We start from the raw sequence: 24,393 nt of genomic DNA, 5'->3' as shown, positions 1-24,393 counted from the left end.
AACAGATTGGGTAGGGATTCCAGGCGTTCGAGAAAGTGGTTGGTGTCTTTGATGAAGGAAGGGAGACTGCATGTAATTGGTTGAAGGTGTTGATCTACGTAAGGAAAGATATGTTCTGTGGGGGCTTGGTAACCAGCTACAATGGGGCGGCCGGGAGGACTTGGTTTGTGAATTTTAGGAAGTAGGTAGAAGGTAAGGGTGCAGGGTGTTGGTGGGGTCAGGAGGTTGATGGAGTCAGGTGAAAGGTTTTGTAGGGGGCCTAAGGTCCTGAGGATTCCTTCTAGCTTCGCCTGGACATCAGGAATGGGATTACCTTGGTAAACTTTGTATGTAGTGTTGTCTGAAAGCTGACGCAGTCCCTCAGCCACATACTCCCACGATCAAGTACCACGGTCGTGGAACCCTTGTCCACCGGAAGAATGACGATGGATAGGTCAGCCTTCAGATCATGGATAGCCTGGGCTTCAGCAGTGGCGATGTTGGGAGTAGGATTAAGGTTTTTCAAGAAGGATTGAGAGGCAAAGCTGGAAGTGAGAAATTCCTGGAAGGTTTGGAGAGGGTGATTTTGAGGAAGAGGAGGTGGGTCCTGCTGTGACGGAGGACGGAACTGTTCCAGGCAGGGTTCAATTTGGATAGTGTCTTGGGGAGTTGGATCATTAGGAGTAGGATTAGGATTATTTTTCTTTGTGGCAAAGTGATATTTCCAGCATAGAGTACGAGTGTAGGACAGTAAATCTTTGACAAGGGCTGTTTGGTTGATTCTGGGAGTAGGACTAAAGGTGAAGCCTTTGGATAGGACAGAGGTTTCGGATTGGCAGAGAGGTTTGGAGGAAAGTAGACTGCAGTAAAAAGGAGAAGGTGAATACAAAGTGAAACTACTTGTAAAAACAGAAAGAGAAAGTAAGCTCACACCGTCCGGGTTATCTGGATACTTCCCACTAACACCAAACCAGGTTACAGGACTGGAGTAGGTGGTGGTGGGAGGGTGCATGGGACAGGTTTTACACCGGGGGTGTTTAAAGGGTAGGAGCCAGAGGGTAGGGAACGTGGTTTGGGGATTTCATAGGGATGTTCAATGTGTTTGTTCCTGGTCATTCCCACATAGAAAGCTTCACAGTGTAGGCAGGTCAGTTGGTAACCACTTGGGTGTTTTCACACGTGGCTCTGCCTTTGATCGTGTACACCTTCCGGGTTACAGGACTGGAGTAGGTGGTGGTGGGAGTGTGCATGGGACAGGTTTTACAGCAGGGGTGGTTACAAGGGTAGGAGCTAGAGGGTAGGGAAGGTGGTTTGGGGATTTCATAGGGATGAACCAAGAGGTTACGAAGGTTAGGTGGATGGCAAAAAGACACTCTTGGTGGAGTGGGGAGGATTTCATGAAGGATGGATCTCATATCAGGGCAGGATTTGAGGAAGTTGTATCCCTGATGGAGAGACACATTGAGAGTCTGATCCAGTCCCAAAAAGTGGGGCAGTTTTGGGATTCTTCTGTGGGAGGTTCTGGGTTTGAGGGGATGAGGAAGTGGCTCTGGTTATTTGCTTCTGTACCAGGTCGGGAGGGTAGTTGCATGATGCAAAAGCTGTTTTCAGGTTGTTGGTGTAATGGTTCAAGGATTCCAGACTGGAGCAGATTCGTTTGCCACGAAGACCTAGGCTGTAGGGAAGGGACCGTTAAATATGGAATGGGTGGCAGCTGTCATAATGGAGGTACTGTTGCTTGTTGGTGGGTTTGATGTGGATGGATGTGTGAAGCTGGCCATTGGACAGATGGAGGTCAATGTCAAGGAAAGTGGCATGGGATATGGAGTAGGACCAGGTGAATCTGATGGAACCAAAGGAGTTGAGGTTGGAGAGGAAATTCTGGAGTTCTTCTTCACTGTGAGTCCAGATCATGAAGATGTCATCAATAAATCAGAACCAAACTTAGGGTTGGGAGACCTAGGTAACCAAGAAGGCTTCATCCTGGTTATTTGCTTCTGTACCAGGTCAGTGGTCAGCTTCATCCTGACTCACAGCTTCTTCACTTTCGAAGCCAGACATACCAACAATTAAAGGGAACAGCCATGGGTACCAGGATGGGCCCCTCGTACGCCAACATATTTATGGATCGCTTCGACAACTGATCCATCTGTCTGTACCTGTTCCATACCGCTTCAACTACATGTGAGCTATGTGCTGGACATCCATCATGTTGGAAGTACATCGCCATTCTGTCATGCAGTGATACATTTTTTCCCATAATGCCACATCATACATTAACCCACCACGGTCGCTTATGTTCCACTTGCTGTAGCCATTGTGGATTTTCCATTGCCCAATAGTGCATATTATGCCGGTTTACATTACTGCTGTTGGAAAATGATGATTCATTGCTAGATAGAACACGTGCAAAAAGTCTGTCATCATCCCGTAATTTCTCTTGTGCCCAGGGGCAGAACTGTACATGACGTTCAATTCCTGGTGCATAGAAATATAGCACAAGTGCAATCGATGTTGATGTAGCATTCTCAACACTGACAGTTATGAGATTCCTGATTCTCGCGCAATTTGTCTGCTACCGATGTGCGGATTAGCCGTGACAGCAGCTAGATCACCTACTTGGGCATCATCATTTATTGCAGGTCATGGTTGACATTCCACATGAGGCTGAACACTTCCTGTTTCCTTAAAGAATGTAACTATCCGGCAAAGGATCAGGACACTTGGATGATGTCATCCAGGATACCGAGCAGCATTCATAGCACATGCCCGTTGGGCATTTTGATCACAATAGCCATACATCAACACAATATCGACCTTTTCTGCAATTGGTAAATGGTCCATTTTAACACGGGTAATGTATCATGAAGCAAATACCGTCTGCCCTGGCAGAATGTTACGTGATACCACGTACTTATACATTTGTGACTATTACAGTGCCATCTATCACAAAGCAAAAAAAAGAGGTCCAACTAAAACATTCATATTTCTTTACATACTACACGTATATATGTAATAAAACATGCAGTTGATATCCGTTTGACCTACGGGACCCCAATCTAGCGGACCAACCACAGCACCATCTGGTTTCTCCATTCAAGCTGGACAAGTTTAGCTCTCTGTAGTTTTTTCGTTTGATGCTTATTTCATGAGATATTTGGCCCGGACATTATAAATGGATCACCCTATATATACCGGTATATATGCTTATTTTATGAGATATTTGGCCTGGAAACTATAAATGGACCACCCTTTAAAAAGTCTGGGCCAAATATTTCATGAAATAAGCATATATACCGGTATATATAGGGTGATCCATTTATAATGTCCAGGCCAAATATCTCATGAAATAAGCATATATACCTGCCAGCACTTTTGTTTGGTAAGTCACATCATCATCTTTGTATATATATGTGTGTGTGTGTGTGTGTGTGTGTGTGTGTGTGTGTGTGTGTGTGTGCGAATGTATACCTGTCCTTTTTTTCCCGTAAGGTAAGTCTTTCCGCTCCTGGAATTGGAATGACTCCTTACCCTCTCCCTTAAAACGCACATCCTTTCATCTTTCTCTCTCCTTCCCTCTTTTCTGATGAAGCAACCATTGGTTGCAAAAGCTTCAGTTTTGTGTGTATGTTTGTGTTTGTTTGTGTGTCTATCGACCTGCCGGTGCTTTCGTTTGGTAAGTCACATCATCTTTGTTTTTAGATATATTTTTCCCACGCAGAATGTTTCCCTTTTGTGTGTGTGTGAATTGGGTCTTGCACATGGGCCATCCAGATTGGAAAGTGGACATATGAGGAAAATGTGTAAGTGTAGGAAGTAGTAAAGTAAAGAAATCGTAAACAGCAACCTATCAGAATGTTAAATACACTCCTGGAAATTGAAATAAGAACACCGTGAATTCATTGTCCCAGGAAGGGGAAACTTTATTGACACATTCCTGGGGTCAGATACATCACATGATCACACTGACAGAACCACAGGCACATAGACACAGGCAACAGAGCATGCACAATCTCGGCAATAGTACAGTGTATATCCACGTTTCGCAGCAATGCAGGCTGCTATTCTCCCATGGAGACGATCGTAGAGATGCTGGATGTTGTCCTGTGGAACGGCTTGCCATGCCATTTCCACCTGGCGCCTCAGTTGGACCAGCGTTCGTGCTGGACGTCCAGACCGCGTGAGACGATGCTTCATCCAGTCCCAAACATGCACAATGGGGGACAGATCCGGAGATCTTGCTGGCCAGGGTAGTTGACTTACACCTTCTAGAGCACGTTGGGTGGCACGGGATACATGCGGACGTGCATTGTCCTGTTGGAACAGCAAGTTCCCTTGCCGGTCTAGGAATTGTAGAACGATGGGTTCGATGACGGTTTGGATGTACCGTGCACTATTCAGTGTCCCCTCGACGATCACCAGAGGTGTACGGCCAGTGTAGGAGATCTCTCCCCACACCATGATGCCGGGTGTTGGCCCTGTGTGCCTCGATCGTATGCAGTCCTGATTGTGGCGCTCACCTGCATGGCGCCAAACACGCATACGGCCATCATTGGCACCAAGGCAGAAGCGACTCTCATCGCTGAAGACGACACGTCGCCATTCGTCCCTCCATTCACGCCTGTCGCGACACCACTGGAGGCGGGCTGCATGATGTTGGGGCGTGAGCGGAAGACGTCCTAACGGTGTGTGGGACCGTAGCCCAGCTTCATGGAGACGGTTGCGAATGGTCCTCGCCGATACCCCAGGAGCAACAGTGTCCCTAATTTGCTGGGAAGTGGCGGTGCGGTTCCCTACGACACTGCGTAGGCTCCTACGGTCTTGGCGTGCATCCGTGCATCGCTGCGGTCCGGTCCCAGGTCGACGGGCACATGCACCTTCCGCTGACCACTGTTGACAACATCGATGTACTGTGGAGACCTAACGCCCCACGTGTTTAGCAATTCGGCGGTACGTCCACCCGGCCTCCCGCATGCCCACTATACGCCCTCGCTCAAAGCCCGTCAACTGCACATATGGTTCACGTCCACGCTGTCGCGGCATGCTACTAGTGTTAAAGACTGCGATGGAGCTCCGTATGCCATGGCAAACTGGCTGACACTGACGGCGGCGGTGCACAAATGCTGCGCAGCTAGCGCCATTCGACGGCCAACACCGCGGTTCCTGGTGTGTCCGCTGTGCCGTGCGTGTGGTCATTGCTTGTACAGCCCTCTCGCAGTGTCCGGAGCAAGTATGGTGGGTCTGACGCACCGGTGTCGATGTGTTCTTTTTTCCATTTCCAGGAGTGTAATTGGTAGATGATAGGAAAGAAATGAAAGGAAGGAGAATTTGCAATCCAGGGTTCTCTATTGTGGAAGATGGGAAGTAAAACAATACTGACTATAATTTCTTATTTAGTAACTTTATTTTCAATATACTATACAATGACAAATGTACAACAAAATATCATCTCAAATTGTATGTTTTTGGTTGCTCAGAAACAGAGAAACAAAACTGAATAAACATGAAAATTAATCTTAATTTTATATGTATTGACACACAATGCATTATAAAAGCATCAAAAAGTAGTAACACATTTATGAACACAAGTTCATTATTAAGAATGTATTCAGCTCCATATTAATTGTCTATCTCTCTCTGTCACACACAAACACTCTATCTCAACTAAACATGAAAATGTGCAGACAGATGTATGGTGGCACGCCCACAACACACACACACACACACACACACACACACACACACACACACACACACACACACTTTTGTGTAACTCACTGTTTTGGCAAGACTTACAACAAAGTCAATACAGATATAAATTCAGTCCCCAGAGATGATTAATGAATTTGTTACATACATAGTCAGTTGATTTATTAGCATTATTTTTTTTATGGACGTAAAAATGTCTCTCAGATATTGGAAAATCTGCTTGGCAAGAGAATTTCATCCTGATTATATATCTCACCCACAGTCTATGCTTTGTGACAGCATGACCTGGTAGCATGACTACTGGAAAAAGTCATGTAATTTAACTTTGTGTCATCAGTGAACAGTAATGTGGCTATTTACAGTCTTAGATAGAGAAGAATAGTGTTCTTCCCAGTCAATTACTGTATGCATGTAAATACGCACAAAACATACACATAAAACAGTAAAAATATATATATATATATATCACTTATATAATAAGTGTTCAACAAAAACATACATGTAACAGAACCCTTACAGTTTCACCAATTCTTACACCATGGAACAGTGCTGCCTAAAGATTCTATCAGAATTCTTTCTGAATGTTCATTCTTTGTTAAGCAACAGCTCCATGGGAAACAGAACAATTCTGCTTCACAGATTTTGTTTGATAGCTTCACCAGATGTGAAATACACAGAAGTGAATGCTGTCTTCTTACAGCAGTTGCTGTAATATTTGTGTATGAGTTTTAATTTCCACTCATACATTATCCTTTCTTGAACTTCAACACTAGTACACTCACAGTCAGGTAGACAATAATCCAAATGAACGTAGAGACGAATCCAAAGTAGACAGTTGGCTGATGAAACTCCCATCCCCTGGCAAGAACAGTTCGCAAGGATTCTGTTGACTGAGTCAGTGGCATTATGAAACTTATGTACCTCAGGATCGGATGCATGCCTTCAATTGGCCATATAATACCTGTACAGTAACGCAAGGCAATAAGAATATTACAAAAAGGAATAGGGAATAGTATTGACAATATTATTTGCACATTTCAAAAATCAAACAAGAAAATGATATCAAGACTTAATGTTCACTATTTGCAGATGTAAGAATGTGAAGATCCATAACTATAAACCCATGAACTGGTGTAACCCAAATCTTCTTTCTTCCTTCATCTCAAAAGATTTTCATAATTTTTGCAAGCAGAAGTGTGTCTGTACATTACCACCATTTGAGGTTTGTGAAAAGAAGTACTTTTTACAGTATCATATTGAAAATTTTGTTCTCATTCCATGCACAACATAAGTGAATGTTTGCTCATTTGTTTTTGTAGGAGCTAATCTCTTTCTCACTCTTTTGCAAATGTGGTATGTGACAGATAGTAATGTAATTTTGAATCCACATTCAGAGCTGATTCTTGAATTTTTTTAAGATTGCTTCCACAACATAACTAAAGCTTTTCATTGAGAATCATCCAGCTCAGTTACTTAGATCTCACTCAATCTTGTGAGAGCCCAACTAATTTGTGGACTTCAATGTTGTCTTTCTTCATCTATGAACAAACAAACTGACACATTAGTTGAAACACTGGACTTGGTTTCAGGAAGTAAAGTGCTCAAATGCATGTACAGTCATCCTGATGTAGACTTTTTATCAATTCACATCTCCCTCAAATTGATTTCAAGGAAAGGCTGCAGCCAATTTTCTTCTGTTGCCTTTCAAGCTGAGCTTCTGCTCCATCTCTAAAGACTACACTGTCAATGAAAACCTCCTTTCTTTCTTGTGCTTTATATGTGCCTGAGATTCTGTGTTAGATTTGATATGATTTTCATAGATTTAAACAGATTTCCTATGTATGTTCTCAAATATTATGAGGCTTTGGACCCCCCTCCCCCCTTCCCCACAAAAGAACAAAAATTAAAATTCCAATAAAAAAATACCTTATTTACACTAGTAGCAAAATTCCAACATTTTACAAATGAAAGGAAGTGTGCCATTTATTTTATTTCACTATTGAAGCTCTTAAATCTTACCTTTTATCAGCATGCTGTTAACACCATACAAGTTCATGACAGTAAGCCTGATTTTAAAAGTAAAAAGCAAGTACTATTGTATTTTTTACTATTATGACAAGTACACATTGATATCTGTTGTCAATCTGAGTAGCTAAAAATATCTTTAATTCTAATTATGATAGCTATCCAGAAAGGAGCATCCATTTCATGTCATAGGGAGAGCAGTGAGGGGAACAGAATGTTTGCTACACTAACTCACACAGTAGATCAGTGACTTAGGAATCTGATAGAAAGCCACACTACACCTTGTTTACCACCTTAACCACGCAAAATGAGCACTACAATAAATTTTAGTATCTCCTGATATCTCGACTGTCAGACAACTTTCAATAGATGTCATAGTGTTTTGCATGTGATCACAACTATACAATTAATGTATTCCAGTTTCTGTGTTGGTTTGGTCCCAGATACCTTTCTAAGTACCACAAAAATCAGCAGATCAGTGCTTCTCTATGTTTTCTTTCCCATTACAATATAAAAGGAAAAGTCTTACAGAACAGAATTGTAATTGGTGATGAGACATACATTTCCTACGCTAATGAAGAAACAAAACAGTAGTCAGTGATTTGAATCTGTAACCAGAGAGATTATGGCTACAGTTTTTTGGAACACTAAAGGAATCAGTTTTGTTTTCTGAAACGTGGAAGGAAAATCAATTCTGAAGCCTTCTATGAGACATTAAGCACACTGAGAAGAGCCATCCAAAGCAGGCAATATAGTGTCTTGACCAACCAGCAGTTTTGCATAACAATGTCCAGCCACACACTACATAGCAAACCCAGTATTTTTTGTGGCATTCAAATGGAATGTTTTTGAAAATCCATCCTACAGCCTGGACTTCACACCAAGTGATTTCCAGCTCTTCATCCACATGAAATATAATTTGACTCTGATGAAGAATTTCGAGGTGCTGACATGGACTGAGTGCAATCCCAGGTGCCAAAGTAATTTTTCTGGTGTATTTACTTTAAATATTCCAGTGTTTTATTTATAGACTAATGGAAGTTATTTTCTAGATTGCCCTATAGTTAAATTTCAGATAAATTTAAAAGTAGCACAAACCACTACTCCTTTTATTTCATACATACAAATACCAGTGGTCAGATTAAATTATACTTACCACAGAGCATAACAATTGGTAAAAAGCTTCCCATAGCAAGATATGTAGCAGTCCTTTCTGTTGCACACACACAGGATACAAAGAAACCTGTAAGTGAATAATTCAAAAGAGGTCAGACATCATTGCTATTGTACAAAGATTGTCAAGATAGCAAAAGGTACGAAATGATAACAATGGGGATACAAACTATAAGGATCACAGTTCTTTTACATATTTAACCTGGAAACATAAATAAAGATGTCATCAACCTAAATATTGATTCAGACACATCATTGTCTCAAGGTATATCCCACTAGCACTGTTATGCCCCTACTTTACTTTGACCTGAGAACTGTCTAACTTAGTCACTTAACATGTGGTTAGGCTGCAGCTTAATACTGAATACTCACCACTGTACGATTTGGCAGAGTATGGCTATATGAAAATTATGTGCTCTATTTGGCATTAAGGATTTGAAATGTATAGTTATTTTATTAGATGCCACAACTGTTGAAAATTAGTGGCATCCTATGGACAGCACATTTACTAGTAGACAGTCTTTTCCTGGGGTGCAAGTGAAGAATTTGCTGTACTCCAGACCTCTTTAACACAGTTCCGACATTCTGCACTTGTCAGATCATTAAGAAGTATGATAAATATTTAAATCTGAATGGTGACTATTCTTTAATTCAAATGTATAGTTTTAAAATTTTTCAAGTGAATTTGCTTTAAATATTTCAGTGTTCTACATTTTGAAAACTGTGTTCTACATTGTACATAATTGTATGAACTGCGATTTTTCCTAAGTGGAGCAATAACCATTTTACAAAAAATCAGTTATTTTACAGGGTTACACCTTAAACAGGGTAATGTGTTTCATGAATGGCAGACACATTCAGACTCTGAACATTTGATGAGTACATCTCTTCACTACAAATAAATGTTATTTTAGTTTCCTACTGATTGTTGGCTATTACACTGAGAATTGTTATTGTGACTTCTGTTGCACACAACATAACAACAGGACCCCGACTATTACCACTGTTCTCTTCCTCACGCATAGCTATTGGCCAAGTTTGTACTGAGCATATTCTACATATGAAGTATACCAGTACACTTCCTGTGCTATAGAATTTAAGTACAGTCAGTACACTTAAGATTCTAATTGGTGATCATTTGTCATTTAACCCTGCTATTCTGTTCTGGTCTATATATCCCAAAATCATTATAAATTTTGTTTCTCATTATATCCAAGATAACTTTACGAAATTCAGGGACTGTCTGAAACTACATGAGAAATATGTATATAAAAATGTTTTAAAGTAGTTTACATAATTTAGTCATAACAGCAACATATGTAATGTTCAGGTCATAATGAACTGACATACAGCAAGGTAACAAAAGTCATGGGGCAGCAATATGCACATATACAAGTGGTGGTAGTATCCCATACACAGGATATAAAAGGGCAGTACATTAGCAGAGCTGTCATTTGCACTCAGATGATTAATGTGAAAAGGTTTCCAATGTGATTATGGCTGCTGACTTTGAATGCAGAATGGTGGTTGGAGCTAGAAGATGGGACATTCCATTCCAGAAATCCTTAGGGAATTCAATATTCTAAGATTGATAGTGTCAATAGAATGCTGAGAATCCCAAATTTTAGGCGTTACCTCTCACCAAAGACAATGCAATAGCTGATGGCCTTCATTTAATGGCAGAGAGTGACAGCACTTGTGTAGAGTTGTCAGTGCTAACATACAAGCATCACTGGGAGAAATAACCACAGACATCAATGTGGGACATATGATGAATGAATCTTTTAAGACAGTGTGGTGAAATATGGCATTAATGGGCTATGGCAGCAGATGACTGACACAAGTGCCTTTGCTAACAACAAGACGTCACCTGCAACAACTCTCCAGGGCTAGTGAGCATATTGGTCAGACCCTATATGACTGGAAAACTTTGACCTAGTCAGAGGAGTTCCAATTTAAGTTGGTAAGAACTGATTTCAGGGTTCAAGTGTATCTCAGATCCCACAAAGCTATGGACCCAAGTTGTCAAACAAGGCACTTTCAAGCTGGTGGTGACTCCATAATGGGGTGGGCTGTTTTTACAGGGAATGGACTGGGTCCTCTGGTACAACTGAACCAATAATTGACTGGAAATGGTTATGTTTGACTACTTGGAGACCATTTAAAGCTTTTCATGGACGACATGTTCCCAAATAATGAAGGAATTTTTTGGATGACTGTGTGCCATGTCACTGGGCCACAATTGTTCATGATTGGTCTGAAACACATTCTGGACAATTTGAGTGAATGATTTGGCCATTGACTAAACATTTATGGGACATGATTGACAGGCCAGTTCATGCACAAAATCCTGGGCCAGCAACACTTTCACAATTATGGATGGCTATAGGGCCAGTGTGGCTCATTATTTCTGCAGGCGTCTTCCAATGGCTTGTTGAGTCCATGCAACATCAAGTTAATGCCCTATGCTGCACAAAAGGACATCAGACGTGATATTATGAGGTATCCCATGATTTTTGTTACCTCAGTGTAAATATTATAATTCTAATGTCAATTTTTTTATAGTATTTTGTTTTACTTTATGATAACAATGATTTTTAACAATCCAAAATACTCTGAACAGTCAACAGCAATGGATTGTTTCTTGCTTGTCCCAAGAATCTGTTTAGCAACTCTCAGTTATTTGAAACATCATTGCTTCTGCTCAGTTTGAAATGCAGCACCATGACAATCAGATCACTGACTGATGTTGAGTTTGAAGAATTAGTAAATTCCTCAACAGATGAAGGAATACTTTCTGTGTCTGAACACATGTCAGTAACACATCTGAAAGCAAGTGTTCTGCTGATGGTCCATGGCCTGTAGAAAGTAGTGTGCCGTTTTTTCTTTGTATAAATGGGAATATATGATGGTAGTCACATCCACCAGCATAACATGGCCACCTATCATCTTTAAATGTCTTTGTGGCGACATAGCAGCTATATGTTGCCTTTGACTGACAAAACAAACATCGCTGCCCTGGGCAGTAAAGTGAACAACAATATCTCATATGGTTTAGTATGTGATGAACCTCTGTCCAGTTAGACCTTGACGTAATTCTGTCCAGCAAATAAAGTAAGGATCTGTCTACCACACTCTTTGTACCATTATTACATATGCACTCTTGCTGGTAATGCATTTCCTACACTGGTGACTCATCTACTGTACTGCATAGTGATTTAGTACTAATCTGCTGCGCCTGTTGGGTATTCAACAATACTGCCATCATTCACATCACCTCACTGTGTCAACGATGGTACCAAGGATACTTCACAAACATTGCCACAATGCGATATGAACATTCTGTTTCACAATTTACAATGTAACATTCGACCTCGACTAGAGGAACTTCAGTGCAATGATTTAGACAGAATCAATGCTGAGTGGAGTGACAAACGATGAAGCACTGCTTATCCTGCAACTGTTACCTTGTGTGCTCCTAGTTTTTTCTCTGTTACAGTTCCCACACCTACCCACAGACTGCTGAACCTTTCCAGCAACTTTTCAAGTGATATTTTCCAACCACAATGCTATATGGACGCTCCTAACAGTGTCTTTCCAATGCATCAACAACCACCTCTGTCAAATAATCCTGCCATTATCTCATCTACCACTTCAATTTACAGGCAGAAAATTCTGATGCCCAATCCCACCACAGTGTCTGAGTCTCATGTCACAACTATTTCTTCACCATCAGTTCCATTCAAAAGTGATCCCAGTGTACTGAAGAGTGACATCATGCTTGTTTGAGCTGCACCTCCCACACCATATACCGTGTTGAACCTGAGCACCACCACACACCTTGTGTCTCAAACCTCTCAGATGCATTCTGCATAATGTGCTAACATACTCCACAGGCCTGAAATTTGCCAGCATTCATTACTTCAAGTTCCATCTTCGTTGCACCAAACCTTGTCTGACATCACATCTGACCCAGCCATGCTGTGTGCTTTTGTCCTCTTGTACACCATTCATAGGGACAGGATGCTTCTGTTTGACTGACTAAGCATTATACACCCCATCTTACCATGTCAGCTTTTGAGCCACACAACACCGCACTTCCATGAGCCACATCGTACTGTATGTCGTCCAAGGTCTTTGCTCCGGATGACATGATGTCAACGCCATTAGCATCACATGCTTCCACATTGCTGCCAGACAAGCACTTCCAAGAGATGCAGCAACTGCATATTACATGCTCTGTTGCTCCTGAAGTGGTTGGTCAACACCATGCTCTGGATAGTCCCGAACGTAAAACCCACGGACAGTCTCCACACCACCCATCCTCGTTTTAAACTACCCCTGTTGTGTACCGACCTTCCAGCAGTATGGTTAACTCTATGCAAATGCTTGCTGTCTGTCCAAGGGATCTTCAATGACGGTGCAGCACCCACTCACAACAAGAATGAGATGACTAAGGCTTTGCTGCTCCAGCGCCTCTCATTCTCCCTAGAACACCAACTACATGTAGTAATGCAAGAAGAAACCCTTGGAGACAACCCGCCATCGTCTCTCTGGCAGTGCCTACAGACAAAGATTGATCCTATGCTGATGCCCGACTGCATGCTCTGGACACTGGCTATCATAACAACCCACACACATCCAGACCACAATGCTGTCACACACAGATAACCATCTCAATGCCAGACTTTGCCTCATGAACTGAATTCATACCCTGGCACAGCATCGTGCTCTCGTCAACGACTATTCTGATGTCAGCAAGGTCATTGCTCTTCTCAGCTATGAGGCAACTGAGGCTAAGCGACTACTGCTGAGCTGGCCCAAGCTGCCTCACTTGCTGCTGGCCACCATCACTGCTTCTACTTGTTCAGTCATGACACATTTGAGGCCTGCCAACTCCAGCCGATCTGACCTGGACCCCCTCCCACCACCATGCCGTGTGACCTCCAAAGTGTTGACAGGCAACAATTATTGAACGATACAGCAAATACGCTCACCTCCCCAGCTTTCCAACCCCAGCATAACCCCCCCCCCCCCCCCTTACCAGTACTGTTTTAAAACAGACACCACTTCAGAGAACAATGCCACCTACCTGTGCCTCTTCGACAGCCGAGTGATTCTGTTGGTTCCATAGCAGATTCAGACGGGAGGCTAGCAACTGCAGAGTGTTGTCTTTACCCAAACGGACACAACAGTCTATCGCAGGTGCACCAGGCCACTCTACAATCACAAGACGCCTTAATCAACCACAACTGCACAGTTCTGCCACCTCTTGCAGCCTTGCAGCAACAGTCTATCGCAGGTGCACCAGGCAACTCTACAATCACAAGACGCCTTAATCAACCACAATTGCACAGTTCTGCCACCTCTTGCAGCCCTTCTGACGCTCATGTTTATTTGTGTATGACCATCTGAAGCAAATCTAATTCCTCATTGACATGGGCACTGATGTCAGCACCTTTCCACTAGCTCGAGCACTGACTACTCTCTCGCCATCATCACTCCCATTACATGACACGAATTACACAGTCATTGAGTTTGCCGGCACCGCCTCAATCACTTTGAGCTTGGTGGCAGAGAGACATATGCACTGGACCTTTCTCATCACCAAGATGGTCCTGGGAGCAGACTTTCTGTATCACTACCAGCTGCTTCCTTATCTTTGCCATGATTTGTTATTAGGCCTGACAGTTAGCAGGCAATCATTCGAGTTATCAGTGAAATTCTCCCTGAACATTTCTGTTCCCCTCCCACCTCATCATCACAAGGAGATAGACCACTAGACCTCCTCCTAAAGTGCTCAGCGCTCTCCAGTGAACTTTGCTCTCTGATGTCCAACTATTCTTCACTAGCACCACAAATACCAGCACAGGATGCGAAAAAATGGATCTGTGGCAGCACACTGATGAGCCGGCAGCATCAATTCACCCTGCAAAGCACAATCTATCTTTCCTGCAATTTTTGCAACAGCCACACCACATGTCTGCCTCTTCAGAGGATGCCAACATACTTCCAAGGCCTAGCTGCAAGGAATCCGAACAAGTTTGTGAAGTACTGTATCCAACTTCAGTGTATGATTCTGACAGTGTTGTCACTGCTCCAATCAGTTAACTGCTCTGACCAGTTACCCTGCTCTAGAACTCAGTGCGTTTCTGGCTACAGATGTGCACCCTACTACCAGGCCACATGCACTTTGTGCTGTTCATGATGGTACTGTTCATCATATAAACACTGCAATTGGTGTGCCTGTGCAGGATAGAGAGCTTCCTACTCCCACATTGGAGTATCACTGTCCACCACCTCTACAACAACCTCCAAACATCCTCCCCCATGTCCCCTCATAACTGACAAAACCTGTCTCGTAGACCTACTGCACTTACCCCACCCTCCAAACCTTCCTCCCACCACCTCACAGAATCCAGAACCTAAGCAGATCCATAACACAATCGTGAACCTTTCCTTCAGATTCCTTAGTCCACAGAAACATCAGTGCTTTCCAAAGGTCTCACCTTTTGCCACACCCCCAAATTCAATCATGCAAGACTTGTTAAAGATCTTCTCTCCTTCTCCTGGTCCCTACAATGGAAACACTTTTTTGCCACCAACCCTACCAATCAGACTCAACCAAAGACCAATATTGAACCCTGATTAACTCAGTTCACTTCTCCATCCAACTGTGACCCACCCCCACTGTCCTCTATTCACCCCCTGTTAACTTTCCAAAATTTCTTAACCTCGAACCTTGCCTCACCATCATTCCACAAATCCCTCAATATGCAAACTAACTTTACATCCACAGAAAGAACCACAGTCCACTATCTAAAAACTGATCCTGGCCTTATAATTCTATGCATGGACAAAGGCTCCACCACTGTTGTTTTGAACCTCAAGGACTACTTGGTGGAAGAACTCCAACCACTGACAGATACTTCCACCTACAAACCTTTCCACAGTGACCCCATTCCAGAAATCCAGCAAGATCTCCAGTCGTTACGCAAATCCTTAGGCCCATCCCAGATCGTATCCTCGGACTTCATCTATCTGCTCACCCCTACCACTCCCCGCACTCCCACCTTCTACATGCTTCCTGAAGTCCATACACCTAACCACCTAGGATGTGCCATTGTGGTCAGTTACTGTGCCCCTACTGAGAGAATCTCTGCTCTTGTAGACCAACACCTTCAACACATTACCTGAAACCTACCCTCCTATATAAAAGATACCACCTATTTCTTCCGCTGACTCTCCACAGTTCCTCTCCCTTTACCACAAGGTGCCCTGCTTGTCACTATTGATACCGCCTCCCTTTACACTTTCTTTTTTTAACATTCCTGCAGCCCATGACCTTACCACTATTGAACCCTAACTTTCCCAATGGCTGATGGATTTCAAACCAACAATCTCCTTCCTAGTCACCATGGCCAACTATATCCTCACCCACAATTACTTCTCCTTTGAAGGCATCACCTACAAACAAATCCATGGTACGGCTATGGGTGCTGCATGGCATCATCCTATGCCATCCTATTCAAGGGCCATTTAGAGGAATCCTTCCCAAAACCCAGAATCCTAAACCCCTCATCTGGTTCAGATTCACTGACGACATCTTTGCGATCTGGATTGATGGTGAGGGCACCCTATACACATTCCTCCAGAACCTCAACAAATTCTCGCCCATTTGCTTCACCTGGTCCTACTCAAACCAACAAGCCACCCTCCTAGATGTTGACCTCTGCCTGAAATACAGCTACATCAGTACCTCTGTCCATATCAAACCTACTAACCACCAGCAATAACTCCACTTCCACAGCTGCCACCCGTTCCATACCAAGAAGTCTGTTTCGTACAGTCTAGCCATCCATGGTCATCGCATCTGCAGTGATGAGCGGTCCCTCTTGAAATATCCCAAAGGTCTCACTGAAGCCTTCACAGACCATAATTATCCTCCCAACCTCGTATGAAAACAAATCTCCTGTCCCGTATCTTTCCAGTCTCCCACCACATCCCGAAGTCCCACCGTCCGGCCACAGAGGAGCAATCCCCTCGTAACTCAGTACCACCCAGGACTGAAGCAACTGAATTACATTCTCTGCTGGGATTTCAAATATCTTTTGTCATGCCCTGAAATGATAAATGTCCTGCCCACTATCCTTTCCATCCCTCCCACAGTGGTATTCCACCGTTCACCAAATCTACACAATATACTCATTCATCCTTGCACAACACCTGCTCTCAACCCCATACCTCATGGCTCATATCCCTGAATAGACCTAGATGCAAGACCTGTCCCATACATTCTCCCACCACCACTTACACCAGTCTGGTCATGAACATCACCTATCCCATCAAAGGCAGGGCTACCTGTGAAATCAGTCATGTGATCTACAAGCTAAGCTGCAACCACTGTGCTGCATTCTATACACACCAAAAAATGTTTTGCATCACCCTGGTTCCCAGAACTCCTGAAGATAGATGTTGACTATTCAGAGATGTCACTAAACCCACCCAAAGATGTAAACAACCATGCATGAACAACACCTATTAGACGGAGGGTGTCCAACAGCTGATCAGTTACAGTCATTCCACAAGGAAGGAAGTACACAGCTCGTGTTGTCTGTAGTTCAACCATGCCTAGATGGTCAATACCACAGTTCAATCATGTCCGCACTGTTACTTTGTGCCAGGAAGGGCTCTCAACAAGGGAAGTGTCAAGGCATCTAGGAGTGAAACAAACCAATGTTGTTCGGACATGGAGCACATACAAAGAGACAGGAACTGTCAATGACATGCCTTGCTCAGGCTGTCCAAGAGCTACTGCTGCAGTGGATGATGGCTACCTACAGATTATGGCTCAGAGGAACCCTGACTGCAACGTCACCATGGTGAATAATGCTTTTTGTGCAGCCACAGGACATCCTGTTACTACTCAAACTGTATGTAATAGGCTACATGATGCGCAACCTCACTCCCGACATTCATGGCGAGGTCCATCTTTGCAACCATGACACCATGCAGCACGGTACAGATGGGCCCAACAACATGCCGAATGGACCGCTTAGGATTGACATCATGTTCTCTTCACCGATGAGTGTCACATATGCCTTCAACCAGTCAATCGTCGGAGACATGTTTGGAGGCAACCCGATTAGACTGAACACCTTAGACACATTCTCCAGTGAGTGCAGGAAGGTGGAGGTTACTGAACACCTTAGACACACTCCCCAGTGAGTGCAGGAAGGTGGAGGTTCCCTGCTGTTTTGGGGTGGCATTATGTGTGGCCAACGTTCGCAGCTGGTGGTCATGGAAGGTGTTGTAATGGCTGTATTCTGCATGAATACCATCCTCCGACTGATAGGGCAACCATATCGGCAGAATATTGGTGAGGCATTTCTCTTCATGGATGACAATTTGTGCACCCATCATGCACATCTTGTGAATGACTTCCTTCAGGATAAAGGCATTGCTTGGCTAGAGTGGCCAGCATGTTCTCCAGACATGAAGCCTATCAAACATGCCTGGGATAAATTGAAAAGGGCTGTTTATGGATGACATGACCCACCAACCACTCTGAGGGATCTACACTGAATTGCCATTGAGGAGTGTGACTATCTGTACCAACAGTGCCTTGATGAACTTGTGGATAGTATGCTACAATGAATACAGGCATGCATCAATGCAAGATGACATCCTACTGGGTATTAGAGGTAGTGGTGTGAACAGCAATCTGGACCACAACTTCTGAAGATCTCGCTGTATGATGGTACAACATACAATGTGTGGTTATGATGAGAAATAAAAAGGGCGGAAATGATGTTTATGTTGATCTCTATTCCAATTTTCTGTACAGGTTCAGGAACTCTCGGAACTGAGGCGATGCAAAACTTTTTTTTTGATGTGTATATGTGGGCATGATAACCACAGGAATGGCCACCGACAAACTGTGGCCAAGAAAGGAGTGGGCCACCCTGTTGCTGAACACGCTGCCAAACATGACATCCTACCTTCCAATGACTGCTTCACAGCCTGTGCCATATAGATCCTTCCCACCAACACCAACTTTTCTGAACTGCGCAGGTGGGAACTCTCCTTGCAATACATCCTACATTCCCGTAACCCTCCTGGCCTCAACCTTCGTTAGTCATTGTCCTCACCCATCCAGCCCCTTCTCTGTTCCCATTCCATCACTACACAGCCGTAATCCCACCATAACACGCAGTCTTTTTAATTATCTCCTTTTCCACTAGTTCCCCTCCCACTACTCCCCACCTCTCCCCTGCCCTCCATCTAACCTGCAGCACTTCACTGTCTGCCACCCCCACCATATATCTCACCCCCTCCCCATCCAGCCTCCTTCTTATCCCCACCCATTCGCCACTCCCATCATGCACTGGTTCTGCTGCTTTCACTGTGGTTTCAGTTGCCTGAGACTGCAGTCATGTGTGTGAGTTGTGTGTGTGTGTGTGTGTGTGTGTGTGTGTGTGTGTGTGTGTGTGTGTGTGTGTGTGTGTACATCTATTGTTGATGAAGGCCCTAATGGCCAGAAGGTTTATTTATTTGTGACAGTCTTTTCATTGTGCTTATTTGGGACTCTGCATCTCCGCTATATGATGAGTAGCAACTTTCCTTTTCATAATATTGTTACATTCAATCCTGGATTTTCCATTGTTTGATTTTTGCTAATATATTTGACTATGACATGTTTAAAGCTTCAATTTTTATACTGAATAATTTCCTTAAAATCGGATGAGAAGTATTTCTGAGAGGCCGTCACTTTTGCACTAGCGAAGTTCATACTGTAAATATATTTGAATGAAAGTGCACTTTTTGTTTTAATATACACCCTAATTGTTGGTCAGTGGTCCCATTGTTTTCACAATGTGATCTGCACAATTATCTGTGGCGTGCTGATGCCCAGGCAGCAGCGATTTAAATATGAGCACACAATGCTGCCCTGTGTCTGCTTTATGGAATGAAAAGGGTTAACTTTTCAGTTCCTTCCTATGTTAGGCTCCTTGCATTAAAAATAATAATATGTCATTTGCTTTTACACGTAGATAATAAAATAACAAATCTTCCTCACTGAACGTGACACTAGGAATTGATGAGTTAATTGTACTAGCTTCATTTTATTCTTTTTGATTATGTATGATTTAAGGGTTTGGGTTGCCAGAATTGCGAGCAATAACATCACACAAATGGAAATGAACATAAAAGGAAACAGCTTTTGAGAAGTACTTCGAACTTAATGACAAATTTTTCTCCAAAATGTAATTTCACAGAAATTAGTATGATAACCCTGGCTGAATTAATGGAAACATATCATTGTGTTAAACATAAGATTTCATTCTCATTCATGGACTGTGCCATGAAATTGCTTCCTCATATATTGCCTAATTCAGCTATTGCAAAAAAAAATTCCTGTGGCAGGACTAAGTCTGAAAGTATAGTCAAAGATTTACTTGGCCCCAGAGCTGAAGAAAATTTTCTGGTCATGATGGATATCCTAAAATTTACTTCAGTACCGCAACTGATACATCTAATAAGGGAAATAGAAAAATGCATCCCATATGTATTTAATATTTTTCTCATGAAGACAGATGTCAAACAAAATTATTGAATTTTCTGAGTGTCCATTCAAAACAGCTAATGCCGTAAGTGATGCTTACACACACACACACACACACACACACACACACACACACACACACACACACATGACCACAGTCTCTGGGTGCTGAGGCCCAGAACAGTTTTATCTGCTATACTACTTTTACTAAGTGCCATATATGTACATTTTTGATGGCACTTTCGTTATTTTTGTCACACTGAAAATATGTCATAATAGATCTGTACTTTAGAACATTTACATGTATTATAGTACATTACATAAGAACTTACCAAAACACATTCCACAGAATCCTGTCAGCATTGTAAGTGCAATCACAATACCCATGTTGCCCACACATGTTATGCCAAAAACAGGGAATGAAAATACAAGCACAAGAGCTGTTTGGCCACACATAACCATGAACTGTGTAGCTACATGTGAAAATAATATCTCGGTCACTGTAATACCTGAAATGAAGATAATATGATTTAGAAATGACACTTTCACACTAATGACATGTACGAGATTACTTCTGTTATAAAAATCCATGTGATGATTAAGGAAATGATAACAAAACAATTATGAAGAAATTGTACAAATACATTACCCACTGAAACAAAACACTAAAGAAATAGGCCAATTAGATTATTGCTCACAGCTATACAAACAGAAAAAGATGAAAATGGATCTTAAGTTACTTTAAATTTTAAAATTAGTTCTTTCACTGTGGGGCAAATGCATAAGGAGATAGCTAAGGATACAGTTGGCAGAAAATCTTTGTCCAAACAGTGTGCCAGTATGGAGCGAAAATACTACTTTTCTTTGCCTCATCCACCTAGTTTTCTTTGCCCCCTGTTAAAGGATTTTTTTTACGAAGCTGCCAAATCATGACAAAATACTTATTTCTAAATGTATGTTTTTTGTTACCAGGTTGCAATGTTCCTATTGTAGCAGTTAGTAAACAGATAAAGCAGATGAATTTATAACTTATGTGGTTATGCAAATCTGTCATAGGGCAATGGATAGGAATAGTGCTCCACAACCTCATGATACATATCCCACATTGCCACTGAGCAGTTATTTGGCAGGAGAACCTTGTATTTCTATCCTCTGTATATGTAAATAATATACAAGTAAACAAGCAGCAGTATTTGATATTTGTAACATTAAAAAAAATGGTATTCATAGTTATTAATGAGAAATTTAGTTCACAAAACAGTTTTATAATTGCTGTACCAATTACCTAAAGTCACTGGAATGCCTTGTATCTTCAAAGAGTACAATTCTTTCTGAAATTTATGGATTACAGCACATTTTTAGAAGCAAAACTAGATTAGCTTAAAAAAACATAAGAATTTTCTAATCTAAAACAGTTTCCATAAATTGATATGCTCTGTTTTAACAAGTTATTGATTAGTTAAGGAATGTGAAGAGAGGACGAAAAATCAACTAGAAACCCATGTTCTCCTATATTATATTATGTCAGTATATGACAACATTTATTTTGAGGTTGGTTAAACTGAAATAAAATTTTTGTACAGTGCACATGATCTATTGCACATAAGGTTTCATTATGGATTTGATTTTAGTAAAGGAATTCAAGCAGATGATTACCACATTTAATTCAGTTATTTGGGAAGATGTGCCACAGTACTTTGGCTAGTAACATTTGTGCATTGACAGCTAATGTCTCATACACAAAAGATTCAATACGCTTCCAAAAATATAATCAAGAAATCCAGTGTCCAGATATGTGTGATTCACTAATGTGTTGATTTTGCATATTGTTGTATTTAGATTTTACTGGTCTGCAGTTACTGTAACAAATTTAAAGAATGATAAGATTTTGTAAGAAGATTAAGAACCTTCTCCCTTCTAAGAAGTTGGCAAACATTGTGGGTTTATAACTTCATCACCAATACTTCTTGTCTGTATTTTCATTACAAATTACACTTGATCATATTCTGAAGGGTAGGATGGGAAATCTGATCTGCTCATATGGGTGTTACAGCAGTTTAAGAGGCCATCTGTCATGAACAGTCTTCTTTTAATATTTATTACAAGTTTTCTGCTAATTACTTGTAAGTTGCCAGTCCTACATTTTGTAGCAACTTCTGTACAATTAATAATTGTTGGAATAAACAATGATATGTGAATGGAAGATCATTACTGTGCATTCCAAGTGAACAAGCATACTAATTTGTGACTTACCAAAAAAGGGGAGGGGGTAGAACAGAGAGTGGGTGGATGGGGAAGGGGGGCGGGAGGAGGAAGGCAGAAACACACACACACACACACACACACACACACACACACACACACACACACACACAGAGAGAGAGAGAGAGAGAGAGAGAGAGAGAGAGAAAGAGGAGGGGGAGGGGGAGAAGAACAAGTAGAAGAAGAAGGAAGAGGAAAGGAGACTGAGGAAAGGAAGCAAAGAGAGTTTCTTAGTTTCATGTTCCATGGATCATTTTCACAATAAATTGTTATGATGTGGAATGAGTTATTTTATATTCTCATCACAAATTAATTTGTCAGTGTGTCTGCATGTCGAACATTTATGAGATTTATTATTTTCTTAAATACAGATTGAGTTAGTAATTCCTACTCACCACCTTTTACACATTACAATAATAGAAATTCTACTAGGGGATAGAGGGATTTATCAAGGATAAACTTTTTCAGTTTGTTTTCAAATTTTACTTTGCTGTATGTCAGACATTTTATATCACTGGGTAAGTGAGCAAAAATTTTAGTTGGATCATTCTGCACCACTTTTATGCTAACGATAATCTTAATGTGGAGTCGTAATGTCAGTTTTCCTTGTGGTATTGTGATTAAGTACATCATTGTTTCTTTTGAACTGCAGTGGATTATTTACAATAACCTTCATAAGGAAACAAATATACTGGTACCATGAAGGAGTAGTCAAAATGCCCAATCTCTTAAATGAAGTTTACAAGGTGAGCATCACATGTTATACTTACAGCACATTTTTGAACAATGAAGACCTTCTTTTGTAAAGATGAGTTTCTCTAAAACATTATTCCATATGACATTATTGAATGAAGATATGTAGAATATGTCAACTTACTGACCTGTCTCTCGTCTAGATTTGCAAAGATTTTAAGAGCAAATGTGGTTGGACTAAGTTGTTTTAGAAGTTCCAATGTGTGCTTTTTGCAGTTTAAATTCTCATCAGTGTGGATGTCTAAGAATTGTCTTACCCTGTGTTACAGTTATCACTCGTGTGGAAACCCCACATTTGCAGAACTGAATACATTGTATCTTTTTAAAACTGAGGGTGAGAGCATTTGCAGAAAACCAATCAATGATACTTTTAAGGACATTGTTTTCCATTTCTTATTTTATTTCTTTCACTTTTACACATATGTCAAGATGGCATCAAGTTTGAATAGTCAGTCACAATACTAGACAAATAAAAGTAAAATTCGTGTTAATAAGTGTTGTAAATGTAACTTATAAATGGAAAGTGTAATACATATAGTGGAAATATGTGTTTAGCATGCTTTATAACATCAAAAGTTATGGAAAAGAGACATGTGGAAATGGTCAAATTAGACAGCATACCAACAACATCTTACCAGCAAAGTACAATTTCACCTCAAAAAGTCTCGGGACTCTGTTATTGAGAAAGGCATGTGTGCAAGGGAGTAACGTGTATCAAATGCAAAACTGTGTTTCATTCCACCTGTGTAAATGTGAATTCGAAGCAAAAAATTTGGTTACGTATGGAAGACAAATTGGGATTAAATGTGAATAACAAATAGTGTTCTTGTGAAGTTATTAATGAGCTCATTAATGAAGTGAAAGAACTAAAAAGTCAACTCGATGTTCTGCCTTGACAGAAGTGACAAAATTATAGTGAAATTCAA

The 24,393-nt window shown here is 41.5% G+C and overlaps 1 protein-coding gene across 2 annotated transcripts in view; it reads right to left on the bottom strand.

Moving 5' to 3' along the window:
- Window positions 1–5,364: 5,364 nt before the first annotated feature.
- Window positions 5,365–24,393, bottom strand: part of LOC126354477 (ABC transporter G family member 23) — a 303,072-nt gene continuing 284,043 nt past the window's right edge. For both annotated transcript variants that reach the window (XM_050004183.1, XM_050004182.1), the window contains 3 exons: window positions 20,785–20,961; window positions 8,870–8,956; window positions 5,365–6,649 (listed from right to left, as the gene is read on the bottom strand). In XM_050004183.1, coding sequence (XP_049860140.1) covers window positions 6,435–6,649; window positions 8,870–8,956; window positions 20,785–20,961 — 479 coding nt within the window. In that variant the 3' untranslated portion in view covers window positions 5,365–6,434. The remainder of the gene's footprint in view (window positions 6,650–8,869; window positions 8,957–20,784; window positions 20,962–24,393) is intronic.

This window comes from Schistocerca gregaria, chromosome 3 (assembly GCF_023897955.1).
Source record: "Schistocerca gregaria isolate iqSchGreg1 chromosome 3, iqSchGreg1.2, whole genome shotgun sequence".
NCBI classification, from domain to species: domain Eukaryota; kingdom Metazoa; phylum Arthropoda; class Insecta; order Orthoptera; family Acrididae; genus Schistocerca; species Schistocerca gregaria.
Note: the sequence above shows the minus strand (reverse complement) of the source record. Positions and strands in the feature narration are given on the sequence as shown.